At 43.3% G+C, this 24,782-nt stretch overlaps 2 protein-coding genes across 2 annotated transcripts in view; one reads left to right on the top strand and one right to left on the bottom strand.

The window, feature by feature from the left end:
- Nucleotides 10,753-13,388, bottom strand: LOC109839383. The gene is made up of 2 exons (XM_020407811.1): nucleotides 13,199-13,388; nucleotides 10,753-10,997 (listed from the first exon to the last, which is right to left on the bottom strand). The coding sequence occupies exons 1-2, from the start codon at nucleotides 13,386-13,388 to the stop codon at nucleotides 10,753-10,755; spliced, it is 435 nt and encodes a 144-aa protein (XP_020263400.1).
- LOC109839548 (aldehyde dehydrogenase family 3 member F1-like) overlaps nucleotides 20,804-24,782 on the top strand; it is a 5,838-nt gene continuing 1,859 nt past the window's right edge. The window contains exons 1-4 of the mRNA XM_020408023.1: nucleotides 20,804-21,253; nucleotides 21,339-21,407; nucleotides 21,969-22,065; nucleotides 24,513-24,719. Of these exons, the coding sequence (XP_020263612.1) occupies nucleotides 21,059-21,253; nucleotides 21,339-21,407; nucleotides 21,969-22,065; nucleotides 24,513-24,719 (568 nt within the window). The 5' untranslated portion in view covers nucleotides 20,804-21,058. The remainder of the gene's footprint in view (nucleotides 21,254-21,338; nucleotides 21,408-21,968; nucleotides 22,066-24,512; nucleotides 24,720-24,782) is intronic.

Below are 24,782 nucleotides of genomic sequence, written 5' to 3'. Positions count from 1 at the left end.
AAGTCATTCGTTCATTCTAATGTGAACGGCTGATTCCTACGGTCCTCTCGGGATGTCAATGTTGTTCATATGCGGCCAAACAATTGGTGTTCGACCAATTAACGCATATTGCCTTGCCCAACCAACAACGACGTTCTCACAGGAAGAAGTCTCCAGAGACCGAGTATCCTGGGGTCACTATCAATATGATCGGCAGAGGGAAAGCCTCAGGTCCTAGTTCCGATGACTCTGAGACAAGTCATTCACCGACCGTCAGAGAAATCGCTAACGAGTTTGAAGGAGTCTACCAACGCACTCGGACACGAACGGGAGCCATTCCCCCTATCAACTATCGGAGGTTAGCCAGAGGAACCAATTCCGATGATGAACACTCAGCCATTGCAGAGTCCCAATCGTCAAGCTCTTTTGTTGAACATGAGAGCTCCGATTATATGACGGGAACCCATGAAGATCTCGCGAAGATACTTGATGAGCAGGAGACCATGCTCAAATCTCAGCAGGAGTCCATCAATGAACTCATGGCCCTGTTGACTCAACTCGTCGCAGACAAGGCCAAATCTCAGAAGACAGATTCGCAACCTAGGCAAGAATCCTCCCGGAGAGGAAAAACATCTTCATCCCAACTTTACACAAGTAAAGGGAAGGAAAAAATAATTGATGACACGGCTTCTGACCAAGAAGCCCACAACCTAGAATCTTCCTCTAATGAAGGAAGAGAGACGGAGAACGAACAGAATCTCCAGTCTGTCAAAATGAAAGAATTGAAAGCTCGCCTCAATGTCATTACCAACAGAAGCGAGCTCCAAGACGAGGGAGTTATCAGACCCTATCCTGCCGAATGGGATACAGCCCCTTATCCTCCAAAATTCAAAGTCCCGACGCTACAAACTTTTGACGGCACGGGATCACTAAACCAACATATCTATCATTTCAAGTCACAGACTGGGAATGTGATATCAAACGACGCCATACTGGCTCCCTTGTTCATTGGCACCCTCAAGGGAGTTGCCTTTGAATGGTTCAGGAAACTACCTACGGGATGTATCCAAAAATGAGCGGATCTAGAGAGACTCTTCCTGTCGAGATTCTTTGAAGATGATACGAAAGTCTCCATCCATACCCTTCTCGCCACTAAGCAAAAGAAGAGGGAGTCCGTCAAAGCCTTCGTCAAGAGGTTCCGAACCATGGCTCTCCGGTGTTCGTCAGGTATGACACAGTCTACCTTAGTAGAGACCTGTCGACACAACTTGCAGACCGACATCCTAGCCCGAATAGGAGTTGCAGAATGCCGTTCTTGGAGACAACTAATCTCTCAAGGCGAACAGGCTCAAAAGATCATTGTCAGGATCAAAGATGAAGAACAAAGTAGGCAGGATCAGCCTGAGCAATCGGACCAAGCCCAATCTTCTCCTGAGCAATCGGACCAAGCCCAATCTTCTCAGTCAGAATGGGAAGATACTACGACTATTGAAGTCAATCCTCTTCAGTAAGATGGCAGGTCCAACAACTATCAGGTTAACAATTACCTCTAATAGTCAAACTCGTTAGATAGTGGCCCTTTAGGCGATGTGCCATGTCTACCATTTTCCCCCAAATTCTCCCACCAATCCTCTTCAATAGGATGGCGGGTCCACCAAAACTATCAAGTTAACAATATACCTCTGATAGTCCTTTTCCCCTAAATTTCCCCACCAATCCTCTTCAGTAGGATGGCGGGTCCACCAAAACTATCACGTTAACCGTTACCTCTGATAGTTTATTTTCTCTAAATTCTCCCACCAATCCTCTCCAATAGGATGGTGGATCCACAAAAACTATCAAGTTAACAGTTAGCTCTGATAGTCCATTCCTAACAAATTCTCCTGCTAATCATCTTCAATAGAATGGCAGGTCTACAAAAAACTATCACGTTAACATTTACCTTTGATAGTCCATCAACTTGCCAATCTTCTTCAATAGGATACAGGTCCACAAAACTATCACAGTTACCTCTGATAGTCAAACTCATCAGATAATGGCCTACCAGGTGATGTGCCTCTATTCCGACTTCATGGATAGTACCCCACTAGGTGATGTGCCTTATCTACTTCTTTTTATTCCCCTGCTAAGTCTTAATCAAGACTAGGGGTTAGTTACTTGGAATCTACTGGATTAAGAGTAACGAATCTTTCACATCGTCGAGTTAACATTATACTTCTGACGATTATCACCCTCACGGAGTATAAATTTAGTTTGCATCACTCACAATTTATCACGTTAACAATATACCTCTGATAATCAATTTATCAATCCTCTTCAATAGGATGATAGGTCCTCAAAATTGCTCAAATCGCAATCTTCCCCAGCAAGACACTAAGTCTTCAAAATCTTAGTATCAAAATTCATCGCTTCTGATGATACACTCACTTAGCAATTCTCCTCAGCGAGACGTTAGTCCTCAAAATCTTGTTCAAATCACAAGTACACAAATCCTGTCACGTTAATACTAAACCTCTAACAAAACTCACTTATCAATCCTCGTCAATAGGATGATAAGTCCACAAAGTTGCTCCGATCACAACACAATCTTGTCACGTTAATATCATACCTCTGACAATCCACTTATCAATCCTCGTCAATAGGATGATAAGTCCACAAAGTTGCTCCTATCGTAACACAATCCTGTCATGTTCATACTAAACCTCTGACAAAACCCACTTATCAATCATTATCAATAGGATGATAAGTCCACAAAGTTGCTCTCATCGTAACATAAATTTCAGTCATGTTAATATCACACCTCTGACAAAATCAACTTATCAATCCTCTTCAATAGGATAATAAGTCCTCAAAGTTGCTCTGATCGCAACAAATTCCTGTCATGTTAACACCAAACCTCTGACAATCCACTTATTAATCATTTTCAATAAGATGATAAGTCCATAAAGTTGCTCCGATCGCAACATTCTCTTGTCACGTTAATATCAAATACCTCTGACAAAATCAACTTATCGACTCTCGTCAATAGAGCGATGGGTCCTCAAAGTTGCTCTGATCGCAACATTTTCCACTTATCGACTCTCGTCAACAGAGCGATAGGTCCTCAAAGTTGCTCCGATCGCAACACTTTCCACTTATCGACTCTCGTCAACGGAGCGATAGGTCCATAAAAATACTGTTAGGTTAACATCACACCTCTAACAGTCAAACCCCCCAATGAACTTGTTAATCCTTTTTCAACAAGAATAGCAAGTTATCATTATAAAATCCCCAGTGGATTAAAGATTTTCTGGAATTATCCTAGTGATAATAAAGAAAATTTCTAAATTTCACTCTAAGTGAAAATTCACGCCAAGTTAATACTACACTTCTGGCGCTTCCAACTTTCTTTCAGTGTTTCAAGTAACACAGGAAGAAACAGTGATAAAGTCTACGTATTCAACATCGTAGCACCAAAAATCCATGTCTTTCACGCATGGGGAACTTTATCCCAAATCCTAAGTAGGGATAAGCCTACGCCTAATACGTGTTGCCAATTAGTCTTTTACCGTAAAAATGACAAAGTCTATGTATTCAAAATCATAGCATCAAGTCTAGGAGGGTTCATTCTCTTAGCACAACATTACATGTGGAACGGACTTAGACAATCCACATGCTAGCCCGACTCAAACGGTAGTCGGTAAATGCTTATCAAATCCGTTGATGGCTGAGGGTTTGCCAAAAATCCTATGCACGTTTGCAGACCCATCAGCTTAATGGATGTGAGTCGAGACTTAAAACAGATGAGCCAAAGACAAGTCTCAAAGACTTAGTCAAAAATGCACGGAAGCCACTTTCATGTCTTAAGTCAAAACGTTGAGGTCAGATCCGCGATGCAAAAACCGAACGCCGAGGTCACACCCGTATTTCGAATTCAACATGCAAGGGTGAGACCCGCATCTCAAGTTCAAAATACAGGGTCCATCCCCACATTCCAGAAGCAGGATTATGACGCATACCTTCACACAGGTCCTACGTGGCAAATCCCTTCAACCAAGATGCCTTCGAAGCAAGTGCAGAGAACAAATCCTTTATCACAAGGAATCAACAGCTTCAAGATCAGAGTTGAGATCCAAAGTATTTCGAAAATTTGTCCCAGTCAACCGCGAACTTTCGAAAACTTTGGAGGGGGTTCTGTAGGCTGTCTAAAAATCACAATAGATAGCTGATCCCCATCAAAACACCAATGATAGAAGTTACACTCTGACGACTTTCAGAAGGTTACAATTTGAAGACTTTCACGTAGACTGATGAAGGTTACAATCTGACGACCTTCGCAATAACTAATGAAAGCTCTAATCAACAGCCTCCACAATCAACATCGGGAGTTACAATCTGACGACTCTCACATATCAAAGAGCTAAAGCAAAGATTACAAAACGATGATCTTTGCAACGTTCTGACAGAAAGAGACTACAAATCGACGGTCTCTTCAAACCAAGACGTGGAAATCCTCCCCGCGTACCAGCATCAAGACGCATCACGTTCATAGCCACGAACGCAGCTCAGATGCAGCTTCCAATGATGCCAACGCAGCTTCCAAATCGCTGCAAACGCAGCTCAGATATAGTTTCCAACGCTGCCAACGCTGCTTCCAAATCGCTGCAAACACAGCTCAGACGCAGCTTCCAATGCTGCCAACGCAGCTTCCAAATCGCTACAAACGCAGCTCAGACGCAGCTTCCAATGCTGCTAACGCAGCTTCTAAATCGCTGCAAACGCAGCTCAGACGCAGCTTCCAATGCTGCTAACGCAGCTTCTAAATCGCTACAAATGCAGCTCAGATGCAGCTTCCAATGCTGCCAACGCTGCTTCCAAATCGCTGCAAACACAGCTCATGTTCGGCCGCAAACACAACATCTAACTACTGCCAACACAGCTTTTAATAGCTGCCAACGCAGGTTCCATCTACTACCCAACACAGCTCGCAAACACTGCGTTCAAACGCAGATTTCATTCCAGAATGCAGGATTTGCGTTTGACTCGTTCAAACACGAGCTGAACAGTTTCACAACCGTCTCCCACGATCTGAGGGGATCACAACTCCACTCAGGAGTGATTTAAGGGGGCGGTTACATCCCATTAGCCCCACTTATGAGTGAATTAAGGGTGCGGTTACACCTCTTAATCCCTTATAAATAACTGAAAATCAATTCAGTTAAGGGCGGGTTGAATCTTTGGGGCAGGATCTTTCATCCTTCTTTTGGGCAGCAAAGAAGAGATCTTGGGGAGAATTGTTGGAGCTTTGGAGATCAGCAACGGGAGCTTTCTTCATCCTTGGCTTATAGACCGATTTTGGTTAAATTAACTCTTTCATAGAGTTTCAAACTCGTTCAGAGTTCTCCACAACGTCAAATCGTAAGGAGAAGACCATGTTCCAGTAAATCAAGACGTTGGATCGTCAACGAGAAGCAAACTCGACGCGAGCATTCGAGGGAGGCATCTCATCGCCACCGTGAAGAACCCAGAATTAAACAAATGGGAGAATCCAGATCAATTCTCCTCTCTTTTGTAATCAGAAAATCTAATTGTAACTGAGATTAAAGGAATACAGATCAATTTTCCTTCATTTCTTTTTACTGCAAATGTTTCCACAAACAACGCGCCACTCAGTGTCAACTCGCGCTCATCGATCAGCACGCGCGCGCTGATCGTCTTGTGCGCATCAATCAACTCACGCACATCAATCAACGCACGACCAACAGTCAGTTCGCGTGCGTCAATCAGCTCTAATTGTCCGAACACGTGCCAATCTGCTCGTGCGTGTTAATCAGCTCGCGCGCATCGGTCAACACAGTGCATCAATCAGCTCGCGCGCATCAATCAACTCGCGCGCGTCGGTCAACACGCGCGAAGCGTACAAGTCAACGAATGACGAAATGCGCAATACAAGTCCCGGAGGATCGGAAAAATGCCAAAGGTCAAAACCCCGCGCCCGCGCGGTTCGACCCGCGCACGCGCGAGTCGGATGTTGTTTTGACCTCCGGACGTGTTTTCGATGGTTTTGAGCGGTTTTTTTAGGATTTATCTGTTCCAGGGGTTCCCAACTATCTTGATATCATCTACAAACGTGGTTAGGCCGTTATTTACTGAAGATAAGGCCAAATCACTTATTCTTATCCGAAAACCCCCAACCAAAGCCTATAAATATAGGCCTAGGGGTTTATTTCACAGGGGCGGATTATTATTCAAGAGGGCGAGGTGCTGTCGGATTGAGGAGTCAAAGGAGCATGAATTTTAGCGAGGGTTAGCGAGATCCCGACGAACTCTAGCATAGAGAAGGAGCTATTCGAAGGATCTGAAGCCCGATTCCACTGTTCCTTGAGATTAGGCTTGGTCTTAATCTCGAGAAGAGCTACTGATTTCGCTTGGTCGATTTCAGCGCTTTAAGCAAATACTTCCTTGGTGAAGGCGAAGCTCTGCCGAATTTTCCATCAACCGGATCCAGATCTAAGGTGGTCCATGGATATCAAAATCCTCAGCACAGGCAAAGATCCCGCACAAGCAGAAGACCGATAAATGATCCCCCTGCGTTTGTTTTGATGAGAGTTGTAATTTTTTGTTTTCATTGTGTAAAAGTCTTATAAAAAGACTATCTTTTTGTTTTCATTGTAACGACTGAAGTTGTAATGAATACCATAATGAATATAGTAATTTTCGACGCAAACAAACTGGCGACCACAGTGGGAGCCAACAGCTTTGTTGCCGAAGTTGTTGTGTCGCAACCTCGGATCTGCATCCCGGTTGAAGAAGTGGTCGAATATGAGTTCGACCAACTGAATTTCGAGGAGTATCTGTCGTCCTCCTCCTCCAGATCCTCCGCCCCTCGTAAGCGCAGGAAGATCAAGACCCCCGTTGTTGCTGCCCTCTCACTTTGCAACACCCCTCTGGCTTCCAACGAGGCCGGATCTACAGATCTGAACTCCTCCTCAATCAAGGAGTTGAGTACAGAAGGCGCGCCAATCCTATCGAAGAGGGCACGTCAAAGACGACGTTAACGCCTCGTGCGTCATCTTGCTAAGGCTTTGGAGCCGATAGACGGGATCCGTTACGAGGCGGATCTAAAATTCAAGGAGCATCAAGCGACCCAACAGCGAGCAAACGCCCCCTCCTCCAAATCATCAACAAGTGAATGGATCCAAATCAAAAGGATCCGTTCAACTCTGGAGGAGCGAATCCAAAAGCGCTACGCACTTGCACACACGCGAATTCTTGTGCAAAAGGCACAAAAGATGCAGAAGGACGTAGTCAAGAAACAACCAAGACTGCATAGAGTATGGAGGCCAAAGTCCAAGACGGCGGCCGAAGAGATCAAAAAACGTGGGTCACTTCAATCCGACCCTCCTGCTCGCGGGTCACCCAGATCCGACCCTCCTGCTCATGGGTTACCTAGATCCGACCTTCCTGCTCGCGGGTCACCCAAATCCAACCCTCCAAGTCGCTAGTCACCGAAATCCGATCCTCCTGCCCGCGGGTCACCCGGATTCGACCCTCAAACCCGCGGGTCACTTAAATCTGACCCGTGCCAGGGTCAAGACAGAAGACGTTCTGCACCTATTTCGTCGATCCCTTCGAGTTCCACACCTCCAGTGGAGCACCGCGATAGCGTGGATTTGTCCCTATTTAAGACCACTGATCATCTTGGTCTTTCGCACGCGGGTCGAGGTAAAACCTCGGTCAAAGAACGCTGGGGTCGGGTGATTGAATCCCGGGCAACTACTCAAGCTGGGGGTCGCACACGAAAAACTCCTGTAATTGACCGCCTCGGACGACGAATTAAAGTCCAAGAGCCCATCGAAAGTTTACGCTTACAAATGCGTGACTCTAAACGCGTGACTCTTGAGAATGCCAACAAACGGCAAATACCCTAAAAGAAACGTATTCATCTGACGATGACAATGTTGTACCTGGGAAGTCGTGTCAATGCATGATAAGTTGCTCCGGTCATCAGACCGATGAGTTGTACTATCAGGTTGGGGGTATGAATAAGTCTCAGAAGAGAAGTACCCGAGAATCGGAGTCTCACTGCCTGTGCGTCGAGCTAATCAGGGCAATATTATTAGCATGTAGTCGCCCCAAGACCGCTCCGTAGAGGGTCTCGGTATTTGAGATGATCTCTAATGGAGAGACTAAGTCCAAACCAAAGCGTTTCCGTAAGAAACGGTCAGCTGTTCGAGATGACGAATTCCCGAAAGTTACCATCAATATGGTCAATAAGAAAAAGTTCCTGATTGTTTCAAGTGATTCTAGCCCCGACTTTTCTCCAGGATAGCTAAAGTAGTGGGAATAGCACTACGGATATAAGTGGATCTGAGTACATGAATTTGAAGGAACTTCCAGATGGGGGCGACAAAGTCAATCTGACCTAAGAATGGAGGAGACTCCATGTGCAGAGATGACTACCCAGAGCGTGGAGCTTAGGAGGTCATCTAGGGTACCCAAACCGAATCTCAGATATCTCTCATTATTTGATTATTTACTTTTGACAGATAGTAGAGAACCAAAGTGCTATGAGGAGGCTATGCAAGTGAGTGAATCTCAGCAGTGGGAGCATGCGATGTAAGAGGAGATGAATTCTCTACACACTAATGAAACATGGGAGTTAACCCAACTACCTGTATAGAAAAAAGCCTTGCATAATAAATGGGTCTATCGGGTCAAGCGAGTGGACTACATGGAGATATTTTCCCCGTTGTGAAGCTCACAACCATCAGAGTGGTGTTGAGCTTAGTATCTACAGAAGATATCTACCTTGAGAAGTTAGATGTGAAGACTGCTTTTCTTTATGGTGACTTAGATAAAAAAAATCTACATGAAGCAACATGTTGGGTTCATTGAAGAAGGAAAGGAAGATATGGTGCGTAAGCTTAAGAAGAGCTTGTACGGATTGAAACAGGCTCCGAGACAGTGGTATAAGAAGTTCGACAACTTCATGCAGAGCAATGGCTATAGGAGATACAATTCAGATTATTGTTGCTACTTTAAAAGGTTCGAGTCCAGCTTTATCGTCTTATTATTCTATGTTGATGACATGTTAGTTGCAGGACCGTGTTTAGAAGAGATAAACAGATTAAAGAAGTAGTTGGCAAATGAATTTGCTATGAATGATCTGGGTGTAGCAAAGCAGATTCTTATGATGCGAGTCGGTAGAGAGGAAGTTGAATGGACGTTGAGATTAAGTCAAGCTGAATATATTGAGAAGGTACTTCAGAGATTCAGCATGCAGAATGCAAAGCCCATCGGCACACCCCTTGGAAGTCAGTTCAAGTTATCTGAGGAGCAATCACCCAAGACATATGCAGAGAAGGAGCATATGAGCAGAGTGCCATATTCGTTGGTCTTTGGGAGTCTCATGTACGCGATGGTTTGCACGAGGCTGGATATCGTCCATGTAGTGGGAGTTATGAGTAGGTTTGTAAGCAATCCAGGGAAGCAGCATTAGGAGACCGTGAAGTAGATATTTCTCTACTTGAGAGGGACTACAGACAAGCCACTATGTTTCAGGAAGAAGGAGTTAGTACTGCCGGGATACATGGATACAGATTGCGTCGGTGATTATGATACGAGACAGAGTACCACAGGGTATGTTTATACCTTAGCGTTAGCAGCAGTGAGTTGGGTTTCACATCTGCAAAAGATTATAACATTATCTACAATCGAGGCTGAGTATATCGCAGTGACTGAAGTAAGCAAAGAGATAATTTGGGTGACAGAGTGTCTGGAAGAGTTGGATCTAAATTAAGCAGGGGAACTGAGTTCTTTCTTGTGATAGCCAGAGTGTTATACACCTTGCCAAGAATCCAGTATACCATGTTAGAACGAAGCACATCGACATACGATACCATTTTATATGCTCGCTGATTAAGGACAGGAAGTTACAGCTAGAGAAGATTTTAGGGAGTCAAAATCCTACGGATATAGACAAAAACAGTGACCATTGAAAAATTGGAGTTGTGCGTAACTTCGGTTGGCCTTCATGGGTAGGAGATGAAGGTGGAGCCACACCAGGAGGATCAGCGGGATCGTCGGGTTTGATGATGATTGAAGAATGGATGTTTTCTGGGTAGGAGAAGATGCTTGCGAAGGAGGCAGGAGTTCGGGAGAGCTTGTTGATGTTGCTTTGGTCTCCAAGTGAGAGATTGTTAGTCTAAGTAGTGTAGACCCAAGCTAATTCAAAAAGAGGAAGAAAATAGTTCAGACGCTGGTCGGTCGACTGACGGAGGAGGTCCGGTCGATCGCGAACCCTGTAGAAAACTGAGGAGAAAATTGTACTCTGACCAATCAACCAAAGGTTGCTGTCGGTCGACCGAGAGTGGTCATCGGTCTACCGAAGGTGATGGCCGGTCGACCAAAAACATGCACCAGACCCTGTAATTATTTGGCGCTCTGTCCGGTCGACCGAAACTAAAGCCCGATCGACCGCGACGGGATTTTCCAGTTTCCAAATCTATTTTGGAATTCTATTTGATCAGGGGTCCTATATAAACTCTTATATGTTTCTAGGGTTTACTGCTGACAAAAAATAAAGGTTTTTGACGGTTCTTTGAGATCCAGTTTCTTAGAGAGAGAGAGGCCTATTGTGAGCATTGTAATCTTCTTCAATTAATCAAAAAATTATGTGGTGTGGCTCCCAAGGATGTAGGCACGTTGTCGAACCTCGTTAAATCTGGTGTGTTCTTTCTTGTTTACTTTCCTACAAGTTTTTATTTGATTTGTGGTGATTTTCCTACTTGCTCAACTCTCAAACACAAGATTCGGAAGGGCACGAATTCGATTTGATTGTTTTGAATCCCCAACACCAATAAGTCTTCGATATTGGCCTGGATCATCAAGAAGAGAGCTCGAGTCAAGTAGAAGGATATGTTGTTGTTGCATTAGAAATAGAGATGGCTTACGGCCTACCATTCCCGACTCTTCCAAGATGCCTAGAGTGTACTTGCGCTGACAAAGAGTTATACCTACAGGAGAGCAAGCTACCTCTAAACCAAGGAAATATTTTAGAGGTCCAATATCTTTAATATGAAAGCACTGCCGAAGCTACTACTTGACATGATCACGATGAGAAAGATCATTCCCTGCAAGAAAGATCAAGTGTGACTACTATTATTTGGAGAAAACAAATGAATTTCTGTATATTACATTAATCAACATACATGTGTATATGCATAGAGGGATTGCAAGAGATAGAGAGTATCAATTGTCACGCTCCGGACCTACGGGCACCGTTGGCGCGTGCAAGTCGTAAGACCCACCGAGAGCAACTCGATGTTGACTAAAACCCACTGTCAAAATGCTAGCACTAGTTATTCTTAGGCCTTAGACTTCTCTATTTAAGACACTAATATTTTTTCACACTGGTCCATATGGGACTAAAGTAGGGGTGTCACAATGATCCCACCTTACAAAAACGACGTCCTCGTCGTCACGACATGACAATGGATACATTCCAATATCACTGCTAGGCAATATGGACTCTAGAGGTGGCTCCTATGAGCTCTACAGGTGGCTCCTATGGGCTCTACAGGTGGCTCCTACTGTATCCACACGGTGTAACACTTAGCCCCGTATATCACTTAGCTCCACACTTTCGGCTGGTAACTGCTCTGATATCAATTGTCACATTCCAGGCCCATGGGCCTGGGGGCGCATGTAAGCCGTGAGACCCACCAAGAGCAACTCGATGTTGACTAAGACCCACTGTCAAAATAATAGCACTAGTTGTTATTAGGCCTTGGACTTCTCTATTTAAGCTACTAACATTTCTTCACACTGACCCATGTAGGACTAAAGTAGGGGTGTCACAATGATCTCACCTTACAAAAACGACGCCTTCGTCATCACAGCATGACAATTGGCACATCCCAGTATCACTGTCAGGCGATGTGGACTCTAAAGGTGGCTCCTACGAGCTCTAGATGTGGCTCCTACGGGCTCTAGAGGTAGCTCTCACCACATCCACACATTATAGCACTTAACCCCGTATAGCACTTAGCTCCACACTTTCAGCTGGCAATTGTTCTGATATCATTTATCACACCCCGGGCCCACGAGTCCGGGGGCGCATGTAAGCCGTGAGACCCACCGAGAGCAACTCGATATTAGCTAAAACCCACTGCCAAAATGCTAGCGGTAGTTGTTCTTGGGCATTGGATTTCTCTATTTAAGCCACTAACATTTCTTCACACTAATCCATGTGGGACTAAAGTAGGGGTGACACGTCAATCAACTCTCTACATATAATATCTAGTATCTAACAGCATCCCTACAGATTTCAGAATCAAAGAATATCTTCAATACGCCCCCGCAAGCAAAGGGCGTGAAACGACTTGTAGCTTGGATCGTAGGATTTCGAAGCGGCTTCTGACTAACGGCTTGGTCATGATATCCGCAAGCTGATCTTGTGTGGAAATAAACTATAACTAAAGGTCGAGACAAGCAACCTTGTCGCGAACTAAATGGAAATTGATCTTAGTGTGCTTCGTCCGTGCATGAAAAATTGGATTCACTGATAGGTAAGTGGCCCCCAAATTGTCACACCAAAGCACCGGAGGAGAATGGAGAGGGATACCGATTTCCTTGAAGAGTGACTGAAGCTAGTCAGTTCAGCTGACGTGTCGGCAAGAGCCTTGTACTCGGTTTCAGTGTAAGAACGAGAAACATGTGTTGATTGTGAGACATCCGCGAACATCAGGACATCCAGCCCAATCAGAATCATATAAGTCCTGAAGATGATCAGTGAGTCCACGTCGGAAGGATAGGCCATAATCTAGTATTCCTTTCAGGTAACGAAGGATACGTTTTATCACCATCTAGTGGTCCTCCATCGGCTGATCCATAAACTAACAAACCTTATTGATCGCAAAGGACAAATCTAGTCGAGTCGGAGTGATGTGTTGAAGGGCGCCTACAATCTGTAGGTACTTAGTCGGATTGGGAAATAGAGTACCAGAGAGTTTAGAGAGAAACATGGATGTAGAGAGTGGAGTGGTGACAAGTTTGGCATCAGAGAGGCCCGCTTTGTGAAGAAGCTCAGAAATATACCCCCGCTGAGATAGAAGGAGAACCGATGGTTTAGAAATCACCTCAATGCTGAGGAAATAATGAAGAGGGCCCAAATCATTAAGAGAGAAGTCAGTTGACAATGAGTTGATGAGGCGAGATATAAATTCTGAATCATTACCTGTCATGATAATATCATCCACATAGACAAGAACAAATAACTGAGCCTCGCCATTCGAGTAGAAGAAGAGAGAAGAGTCAGTTTTGGACGCTGTAAATCCATTAGCAACTAGTGCCTGAGACAGTCGATGAAACCAAGCTCTGGGGGGCTTGTTTGAGGCCATACAGAGACCGATGAAGGAGGCAGACATGACTAGGAAGTGCCGGATCAACAAACCCAAGTGACTGAGACATATAGATGGTCTCAGTGAGATTGTCGTGGAGAAAGGCTTTGTGAACATCAAGTTGTCAAATCGACCATCCATGAGATATGGCCAAGGCAATGATAGTGCGGATCGTCGTGGGCTTAACGACCGGACTAAAGGTCTCCTCGTAGTCCACACCTGGTTGTTGATGGAATCCCTTAGCAACCAGATGAGCCTTATATCTATCAATTGACCCGTTCGCCCGTCGTTTGATCTTGAATACTCACTTGCACCCAACCACATTCATGGTTGAAGATGTCGGAACAGGAGACCAAGTATCATTCCGAAGAAAGGCATTGAACTCGTCAATCATAACCCTATGCCACTTAGCATCCTTATTAGCAATGGTAAAGCATGTTGGTTCAAGAAGTGGTGTGGGCGCGGTGGTAGTGCATGTGGATGCTGAAGGAGAGAAAAGAACTTTAGATTTCAGGTTAGGGTGCAGGTGCATAGTATAAGTGCGGAGAGGTGGTGGTGGAGTGACACCGGTGGTGGGTGAAGAGGAGGAGGATGGGGAATCTGAAGTAGGTGGTGATGTGGTAGAAGAGGAGAACGATACATGAAGATGGATGAACAGTGCCGTGAACAGTGCCATGATAAAGTGGAGTTTAGGGGGAGTATATACTGGATTGGGAAAGGTAGGTAGGGGCTCGACCGAAGATGTGTTAGAAACAAGAGAGGAGTGGCTCATGGTATGGAACGGGAACTTAAGCTCATCAAACCAAACATGCCTCGCGATATAAAGACGTCGCATGTGTAGGTCGTGTTGGATTCCTAATCTATTTTGGTTTAGGATTCCAAATCTATTTTGGTAATAGGTTATTAGGATTCCTAATTTGATTTGGTTTTTGGTTTAGAATTCCTAGTATGTTTATGATTTTAGGATTTCTATATATATGGAACAATTGAAGGAGAGAATAGGAGAGAATTAGCATTGTTTTGAGCACTTTGAGAGGGAGATATTGTGAGGGAGTTGAGAGCTTTGGTTAGGGTTATATTTGAGTAATTTTGTGAGTTGTAACCCATTGTATTTCTCCTCCATATAGTAAAATCTCCCCATCCTCTCCCTGTGGACGTAGGCAATTTGCCGAACCACGTAAAAATTAGTTGTACTACTTTTGTGTGATTTGTAATAGCTTTTTAGAATCCCTCGACAGGTCAGTCCTAGAACTGATGAGAGGAAGAGCCGATATCTCACTTTGTTGAGATATTCGCTTCAGATTCTTGTTTCCTTGGTGAGACAGGAATTCTTATTGCGACCTGACTCTCTTGTTGTGCTGTCGAAGTGCTGTCGAAATTTCCGTTGCGCGCAATCTTATTGCGACCTGACTCTCTTGTTGTGCTGTCGAAGTGCTGTCGAAATTTCCGTTGCGCGCAACAAGTGGTATCAAAGCCCGGATTTCAGATCTATGGTTTTTTTTGGTGGAGGAAGATTCTTGTGTGAAGCTTGGTTCTTGGAGTTCTAGGCTTCGGTGGAGATAGCATTAGGAGTTGCCATTGGAGATTTCGCTTTCCTCGTGTGGATAGGAGATCTATTTGGAATCCGATCTAGGATTCAGTTGGGTGGTTCCTAATTCTGTCAAATTTGTTCTTTCTCTATAATTTGGAGTTAGTTTGCAATGGGAGAAGAAGATGAAAGCAGCAAGTCGATGGCGAGTACAATACAAGTTGGTTTTCAGAACACTAAGATTAGTGTGGTGAAGTATGATGGCAAAATCAACTTTGGTTTGTGGATGAACGACGTATAGGATGCGCTCAATGCTCAGAACTTGGAAGAAAATATCATGGTCCACGAGAGGCCACCTAAATATGAAGAGGCGGTATGGGAGAAGATGAATAGAAACGCTTATGGAGTGATCAGGTCCTGTTTGGAACAGGAGCTGAAATATGATGTGATTGGGGTGACGTCTGCAATGAAGATGTGGGAAATTCTCAACAATAAGTATCTCACAAAGAGTGTTGAGAACAGGTTGTACTTATTACGAAGACTCTTCAGATTTTAGATGTCTAGAGGCACCTCGCTAGCGGCTCATGTGAACAACTACACTAAGTTGTTGTCGGACTTGGCGAATGTTGATGAGAAGATATCGGATGAGTACAAGGCGATTATTTTGTTGGGCTCCTTACCCGATGAGGAGTATGATACTTTCGTGCTCACTTTGTTGAACGTGAGATCTTCTATCAGCTATAGTAAAGTGACTAACGCTTTGACCAATTATGATTTGAGGAGGAAGGACAAGGAGACTTCCCGCGCTAGTACTTCAAGAGAGGCCTTGTCGACGAGAGGTAGAAGCCCATATCCGAAAGGTGGTAATAGAGGAAGGTCAAAGTCAAGAAGCCGCCACCAATAGAGGAAGGTCAAAGTCAAGAAGCCGTCACCAATTAGCAAAGAACCAATGTGCATTCTGCAAGGAGCAGGGACATTGGAGGAGAGACTGCCCGAAGCTCAAGGAGAAAGAGAATGGCAAGAAAAAGGGCCCGAAGGCCAATGAGATGAATATTACGAAAGGCGATGATTCCGATGATTCGTGCTTTTCTCTACTGATTACTCTGGAGGTGAACCATATGGATGCATCAGATTGGATGCTTGATTCCGGCGCTACTTTTCATGTGACCCCTAGACGAGACTGGTTTACATCTTTTGAGAAAGTCGACGGGGGCGTTGTTGTCATGGGAAATGATCAATCCTGTGGCGTTTGTTGGATAGGTACCATGCGGATTAGGATGCACGATGGAGTAGTCCGTGAGTTAAAGGAGGTGAGATTTGTTCCTCAACTGAAGAAAAATCTTATCTCAGTTGGAGCTTTGGAGGCGAAGGGATTCAAGGTGACTTTCAAAAACGCTGTAGCGAAGGTTGCTAAGGGATCATTGGTGGTGATGAAGGGATTCCGCAATCGGAATTTGTATTATCTGAAGGGAAGCACCGAGATTGGCCAGGTTGCTTCGGCTATTTTAGAAGCGGACATGAGCAGACTTTGGCACTATAGGTTGGGGTACACAGGTAAAAAGTCACTGCATGCATTGTACAAGCAGGGACTATTGAAGGGAGCCAAGAGTGGGAAGATTGAGTTCTGTGAGCATTGTGTTCTTGGCAAGAAGATGAAGGTGAAGTTCGGGACTGCCATTCATCAGACGAGGGGCATCCTAGACTACGTGCACACAGACGTTTGGCGTCCCACCAAGACTGCATCACTTGGTGGTCGACATTGGTTCGTCACTTTTGTAGATGACTATTCTAGGCGTTGTTGGGTGTACACCATGACGAAGAAGAGTGAAGTCCTAGATTTGTTTGTGGAGTGGAAGAAGAGATTGGAACTGCAGACTGGGAGAAAGATCAAGACGTTGCGATCCGACAACGGTGGTGAGTATACTTCTGACCCCTTTCAGCAGCTATGTCGAGACGAGGGCATAGAGAGACACTTCACAGTTAGTCATACACCGCAGCAAAATGGGGTGGCAGAGAGATTGAATCGGTCTATACTGGAGAAGATCCGATGGTTATTATCGCAGAGTGGTTTGGAAAAGATCTTTTGGGCTGAGGCACTTACATATGCGAGCCACCTCATTAATAGGCTGCATTCATCTGCGATTGAGGGGAAAACCCCTATGGAGATGTGGTCAGGAAAGCCAGCACATGATTATGACCAGCTCAAGGTATTTGGGTGCTCTGCATATTATCATGTTAGAACTGATAAATTAGAATCTCGAGCTAGGAATGCCATATTTGTAGGATTCAAGCATGGTGTCAAGGGATACAAGCTTTGGGATCCAGTGGATAAGAAGATTGTGCTGAGTAGGGACGTCACATTCGATGAGGCTTCTATCTTGAAGCTTCCCAGCTCTCATCAGGTGGAGAGCGACCCGACGGAGGAGATATCATAGGTGGTGGAGATCGATGCAGCTCCACATTGTCCAGATGGTATAGTATCCATGCAGGTGCCGACTGAGGTGACGCCAGGCGAGCACGACGGTGATACGGAGGATACGGGTACTGATGTGCAGGATCAGGAACCGACGGCTCAGGTTCAAGATCCTATTGCGGTTCGGAGACAGAGGAGAAACATACAGATGCCAGCACGGTATGCCGACACAGTTGCGTATGCACTTCCGGTGGAGAGTATCGATGAGTTAGTGCCTACTACATTCAGAGAGGCCGAGCAGAGTTCGGAGGCTGATTCGTGGCAAGTGGCTATGCAGGAGGAGATGGAATCTCTTCATAAGAACGATACATGGGAGCTTGTTGAGCTTCCAAAGGGGCGGAAGGCAATTGGTTGCAAGTGGGTATACACGAAGAAGGAGGGCATTGAGGGCACTCCATTGAGGTTCAAAGATAGGTTGGTTGCGAAGGGCTATGCACAGGAGGAAGGTATTGACTATAATGAGGTTTTCTCTCCGGTGGTGAAGTACTCTTCGATTCGGATTCTGCTAGCTTTGGTGTCACGGTATAGTTTAGAGTTAGATCAGTTGGATGTGAAGACGGCATTTCTTCATGGTGATCTTGATAAAGAAATATATATGACTCAGCCATTAGGATTCCGAGCTGCACGAAAAGATAAGTTGGTTTGCAGATTGAAGAAATCGCTATACGGTTTGAAACAGTCTCCTCGACAGTGGTATAGGCGATTTGATGGTTTTATGCTTGGTCATTCGTACACTCGGAGCCAGTTTGATCCTTGCGTATATTTTTGCTAGTTGAAAGGAGGTGCGTACATCTATTTGTTGCTCTATGTCGATGACATGTTAGTTGCCTCTACTTCCAGGTCGGCTATAGATGAGTTGAAAGTTCGGCTTTCAAATAAGTTTGAGATGAAGGACTTGGGTGAGGCGAAGCGCATTCTAGAGATGGAGATCAGCAGAGACAAGAAGAAGGACAGAATTTGTTTGACACGGGTGGCTTATTTGAAGAAGGTTCTACAGCGATTCCATGTTAGCATGGATACGAAGCCAGTTAGTGTACCATTAGGAGCCCATTTGAAGCTTTCAGCTGGTCTTTCACCGAAGTCAGTTGAAGATCGAGAGTTGATGTTGAAGATTCCATATATGAGTGCGGTTGGAAGCTTGATGTATGCAATGGTATGTACGGGACCGGATTTGTCACAGGCGGTGAGCATGGTGTCGAGATACATGCACGATCCAGGAGTGGGTCATTGGGACGCTGTGAAATGGATTTTGAGGTACATTCGAGGTACGCTCAATGTTAGTTTGGTTTATGAGCGGGACACTACAGGTGGGCAGTTGTGCATTGGCTATGTTGATTCAGATTATGCCGAGGATTTGGATAAGCGTCGGTCTACTACGGGATATGTGTTTACTTTGACCCGTGCGCCGGTGTGTTGAAGATGCACCTTACAGACCACAATGGCTTTGTCTACGACGGAGGCAGAGTATATGGCAGTTACGGAGGCTGTGAAGGAGGCTATTTGGCTTCGAGGACTTTTGGTGAAACTTGGTATTTCGCAGAGGTCTGTCACCATTCATTGTGATAGCATGAGTACTATCTATTTGGCAAATAATCAGGTTTTTCATACGAGGACGAAGCACATTGACGTCCGTTATCACTTCGTTCGGGATGTTCTTGAAGATGGCGATGTGAAGATTGTGAAAGTCCACACAAAGGATAATCTGGCGGATATGCTCACTAAGGTGGTTCCGAGCAACAAGTTTGATCATTGTCGAAACTTGTTGCACATTCGTGATTGTTGAGGCTGTTGACGGCCATTTGAGTGAACTGCGTTCGGCTTGATCCCTTGGGAGAGGGGGTACGTAGGCAACCATATTGGTGCAGCCGAGTTTAGAGAGACGACACATTGGTGCTCATGTTGGTGTCGGCTCAGTGTTGGGAACACTTCGTCGAGGTGGAGAATTATTGGATTCCTAATCTATTTTGGTTTAGGATTCCTAACCTATTTTGGTAATAGGTTATTAGGATTCCTAATTTGATTTGGTTTTTGGTTTAGAATTCCTAGTATGTTTATGATTTTAGGATTTCTATATATATGGAACAATTGAAGGAGAGAATAGGAGAGAATTAGCATTGTTTTGAGCACTTTGAGAGGGAGATATTATGAGGGAGTTGAGAGCTTTGGTTAGGGTTATATTTAAGTGATTTTGTGAGTTATAACCCGTTGTATTTCTCCTCCATATAGTGAAATCTCCCCATCCTCTCCCCGTGGACGTAGGCAATTTGACGAACCACGTAAAAATTGGTTGTACTGTTTTTGTGTGATTTGTAATAGCTTTTTAGGATCCCTCGACAGGTCAGTCCTAGAACTGATGAGAGGAAGAGCAGATATCTCACTTTGTTGAGATATTCGCTTCAGATTCTTGTTTTCTTGGCGAGACGAAAATTCTTATTGCGACCTGACTCTCTTGTTGTGCTGCCGAAGTGCTGCCGAAATTTTCGCTACGCGCAACAGGTCGAGACACCGATAGCCATGATGGGTAGGACTATAATCTAGAAACGCGCAAGGAGAGGACCGAAAATTCATCTTATGTGAGTTGTAGGGCCAGAGATATGAAAAACCAGAGGCACCCAAAGACCTTTAAGAATAGATAATCACGGAAGAGACACTGAAATGGTGATTGATTTGAGGAAACTCGGGATGGCAAACGATTGACAAGGTAGACAGCACTTATATAAGTTCAATAACTACCATGGAGCTACACTCGACCGGAGCATGAACATCTGGGTCGGTGTCGTCTGGTCATGAAAGACTTCCTCCAACGAACCCCAACCTTGTTCTCGGCCGTAGAGCATTGATCACGGCTCTACGCCAAGCTGGGTAATTAGTACTCATGGTGAAGAAGTGCGCGTGACATTACGTTATGGCTCTGGTGTGATTTGCCTGTGACAGAAGCGGATCTGTCTGAATCGGGTTTGACCGGACTCGGCCCATATCCCATCACTGCTATCAATACAGTCATTATTGTTAGATATGGCGTGACATATTCTTGGTATTGTTTTTAATAGGAGGTAGTTGATAAGAGGTGGAGGGAATGTCGCGAATCTAAGTATTCTAGCAAATAACTAATAATAAAAGGAAAAGGATTTATGCTGTAAAAATTTCCTACAACCGCGGCCAAAAGGAGATCAAATCATAGCAATCATACATGATGTCGTTTGCCTGCGCTGTCAGAGCTTTTTCAGTACTACATTTACGTCATAAACCTGATTTTGCTGTGTGGGGTTCAATGTACTCCTATAATTCAGAAAGTAGGAAGCAGAAGAGGCAGATGGGAGTTGGAACTGCTCACAGGCCTATTAAATTGACTCCCATTATTATCCATTATATTATTGTTACTATATATGTATTAGATTAATTGTCAATAGACCTCGTGTAGTTCTATCGTTGCAGATGGAACCCCCTGGATTCTCGACTCTGTTAGTTTCACTTTCTATAAATTTGCGTAATAAACGGTACGTATAACTAATTCAAATGGCAGAAGCTCTCGGGGTTAAGAATCCGAAGGGTCTATCTGCAACAAGAGAAGTATAGAGAGTGTATGCGCAATTTGGCGATAGTATTAGGGATCTATCCATAACTAACCCTTATATAAATCACACAAGGAGGTGGAGATACCACTCGTACAATTCTGAAGAAACTAGGGATCAGCAAATGGAGGTGATGGGGTTGGATGCAGTACTGAGTGAGGCAAGAGAGGCGTTTGAGAGTGGGAAAACAAAGGGCTTGGCCTGGAGAAAATCTCAGCTCGCTGCTCTTCTGAAGCTGCTACAAGAGACCGAGGAGGATATTTTGAGGGTTCTGAAAGAAGATCTTGGCAAGCACAGAGCTGAAGCTTTCAGGGATGAGGTTTTATTTCTTTATCAAATGCTACATATTTTTTTATTAATCCACTGGTTTGTTCATGATTCTTGAATGTATATATTATATGCAGGTAGGACTTGTCATGAAGTCTGTCAAGTGTCATCTAGACAATATCAAGAAATGGATGGCTCCCACAAAGGTAGAATATAAGATAGCTATTAATACAATATAATGTGTAGGAGAATTGTGTTCAAATTAACCTAGTAACCAGCCTTTTTAAAAAAAAATAGATTCCCATTTTTAGAAGTCAAAATATAGCACATGTTATCTTGTTCATACTTGATCTTCTCGATTTTGGCTCGAAGGAGTGCTCTTTGATTTTTTCAAGAATTCCTTTGATTTTTATGGAATTCTACCCTATTAAAATCAAGGATTAGTATAGACTAATCCCATGAAATTGTTTATTAAATTATGGGCTAACTGCAGTTAGCCCCCATTAGCATCGCCAAATTGGACTTACTATCCTTGTAGACCCATTGTTGCTGATAGACCTCCTGAAAGAGTTCTATTGTTGCAGATAAACGCCCTTGGTGAAAATCTATTTTTGCAAATAGACCCCCACTGAGGGAGTCTGTCTGCAACAATAGAACTATAGTTGTAGTAACTTCAATGTGGCAATATTACATGGAGTCATTTAACCCTTAAAATAATCTCTCTATAAAGATATCTAAAGATTACATGAATTGGTCGTTATTTTCAGATTGCAGTTCCCATCGGCGCTTTCCCAACAACTTGTGAACTGGTGCAGGAGCCCCTTGGAGTTGTTCTCATTCTTTCTTCTTGGAATTTACCTATAGGTACTGTTGATTTTCACTCATTTATTTAACTGCAGTGAATTAATTAAAGGGTGGTGATTGAGATAGATTCTGATCTCTGACCCGCTAGCTATTTTTTATTTCAAAAGTGAAAAGAAAACTTGATGCAGCTGCAATTAATGCAAGTTTAGGCAAAACCACACTCTTGTTTAACAACTAACTAGTGTGCACCTGCACGGCCTCCTATTTTTTTAAGCACTGCATTTTAACCTTGTCTCCCTCTAAGTTTTAATACATTTGATTTAATTATCGTATGCTAAAAATTAGAAATTATATCTACTCCTCTATACTTAAAGAATGATCCAATTTTTAATATATTACATTTAGAAATCATATTTACTCCTCTATACTTAAAGAAAGACTCAAGTTTTAATACATTTTATTTGTTTTACTGCTTATGATGCAGTAAATTACTCTAGCATGAATAGTAACTTCAAGTATGGATGAGAAGATTTAATTTACTGTTTATACTACAGTAAATTACTATAGCATAAACAGTAACTTCAAGTACGGAGGATCAGATTTGGTTTAATGTTTTTACTATAGTATTTAATGTAGTATAAAGCACTATTAGTGTTGGTACTATTCTCGTTGATAGCCAACAATATGTAGTCCCATACGACATTGGTCCATTGATAACCAACAACATGTAGTTTCACTTTGTTACGCTGAAATTCATGTAGATTAACGCCTCATTTGGTACGCGGGAATGGACTCAAATGAGAATGGAATGGAAGAATGAATGGAATGGAATTAATGTGAGAATGGAATAGTTATTCACATTCTCACGTTTGGGTGTAATTTATAAAATAAAGTGGGAATGAACGTATTTTAAAATTGTATATTTTATTGATTCTTATTTAAGTGGGAATGTTTATTCCCTATCATTTCATTGGGAATGCTCATTCCCACATAAAGTGAGAATTGATGAGAAGTGGGAATGAGCATTCTAACTTCAAAAAAATGGGTGTGTTTGGTAGAAAGGAATGAGAAGTGTGAATGATCATTCTATTCCACCACATTCCCGCGTACCAAACGAGGCCTAAATGCGTACGCTTGAGTTGAAAGTTTGTTGGGGTTTTTTTGGCGGTTGGAGAGTTAAGAAAGGGATGCAGGTGATATTCTAGCCAAATTGGGAAGTAAATTTATATGCTTTCTTACATTGGTTTGTTTTTTATTAACCATAAAAATTTCCATTTCGTGTAATGTAAAGTAATATCTATAGTTGTATGTGACCATATAGGACATGTCTAACCATATACTAAGCTGTAAGTGGGTTAGATATACCAAAGGGCTCTTTCACCGTACTGCACCAAAACTCTGAAGTTGTAATGAGCGTGAAGGTTTATAATTTTATACTCTACCAAGAAACGGACATGGGTTTAGGTGAGAGTACGTAGACCCGTTCAGTCAATTACTTTTGTATTCTTTGCCTTATGTTGGTCGAGTCAGGTTTGGGTCGACTCAAACCCGGGTAACCGACCGGATCCACTTGCCACCCCCCTATTTACCAACTATTTATACAACGGACGAAAAAGTTAAATGGGTCTAGAGATAATTCTAGGAATATTTTGTCTCTAAGATCACCTCCGCTACATGTTTCTACTTTGTCCTTGATATGTAGAATTGGCTATTAATTCCCCTTTGTGTGGTTGAAGTGTGGGCCGTACACGTCAACGTAATAGTTACGTTGCAACCACATATTTAATGGGTACACGTCAAGGCAATTATGTTGGGTACACTGTAATGGGTATCAGATTTCTGAGCATATATTTTGTTCCCGTGACCAATTTTCATTTTATGATTTTACTTGAACATATGAAGCTTGTGTCCATCGATAATTTTCACAAAGCAACCACAAATAACGTTCTTTCTGGGGTAACGGTATAATCGACGTGAAAACCATTTTTACTATATTTCAATTTGCCTCATGTCTAGGGGTTTTAAATTGTATCCGTATCCGAAAAAATATCTATAACCGTATTCATTAAGATACGGATATGGTTACTCAAATCTATAACCGATAGGATATGGTTTGTAGTGAAATATTCAGAACCGTGTCTGAAATATCCGAGTACATATCAATCATATTGTTACAATGGTTTTAGTCTTTAGATTAAGGATATGAGGTTAATCTTGACGATCAAGATATCTAATCTTAGCTTTTCAAAAATAATGAACTCTTTTGTATCACATGAACATTATTTTTTTCAACGGTGCTAGTTTTCTCATATCTGTTTTATATCTGCATATATATCCGTATCTGTATCCAATTTTAGCGGATATGGGTATGAATTTTCCTTACCGGGTTATATCCATATCCGTATCAATATCCGAAATGGGTAAGTGGGTATAGATACGGTAAGCATCATATCCGAGCCGCATTGGGACCGACCGAATGCACCCCTACTCATGACTGTTTGATTCAGGACTTTCCTTGGAGCCACTTATTGGAGCTATATCATCTGGAAATGCAATAGTCCTAAAGCCTTCTGAACTTGCTCCATCATCATCTGCTTTCTTAGCAAACACTATCCCTAAGTATCTGGACTCCAAAGCTGTGAAGGTCGTTCAAGGGGGCCGAGATATTGCAGAGCAGCTGTTGGAACAAAAATGGGACAAAATATTCTTTACCGGTAACAAAAAGTCTCCTGTTTATCCTTTCCTTCTCTTTTTTTTTTTTTTTTTTTTTTTTTTTT

The sequence above is a fragment of the Asparagus officinalis genome, chromosome 4 (assembly GCF_001876935.1).
Source record: "Asparagus officinalis chromosome 4, Aspof.V1, whole genome shotgun sequence".
In the NCBI taxonomy this organism is placed as follows: Eukaryota; Viridiplantae; Streptophyta; class Magnoliopsida; order Asparagales; family Asparagaceae; genus Asparagus; species Asparagus officinalis.
This window is presented reverse-complemented; position numbering and strand designations above follow the sequence as displayed.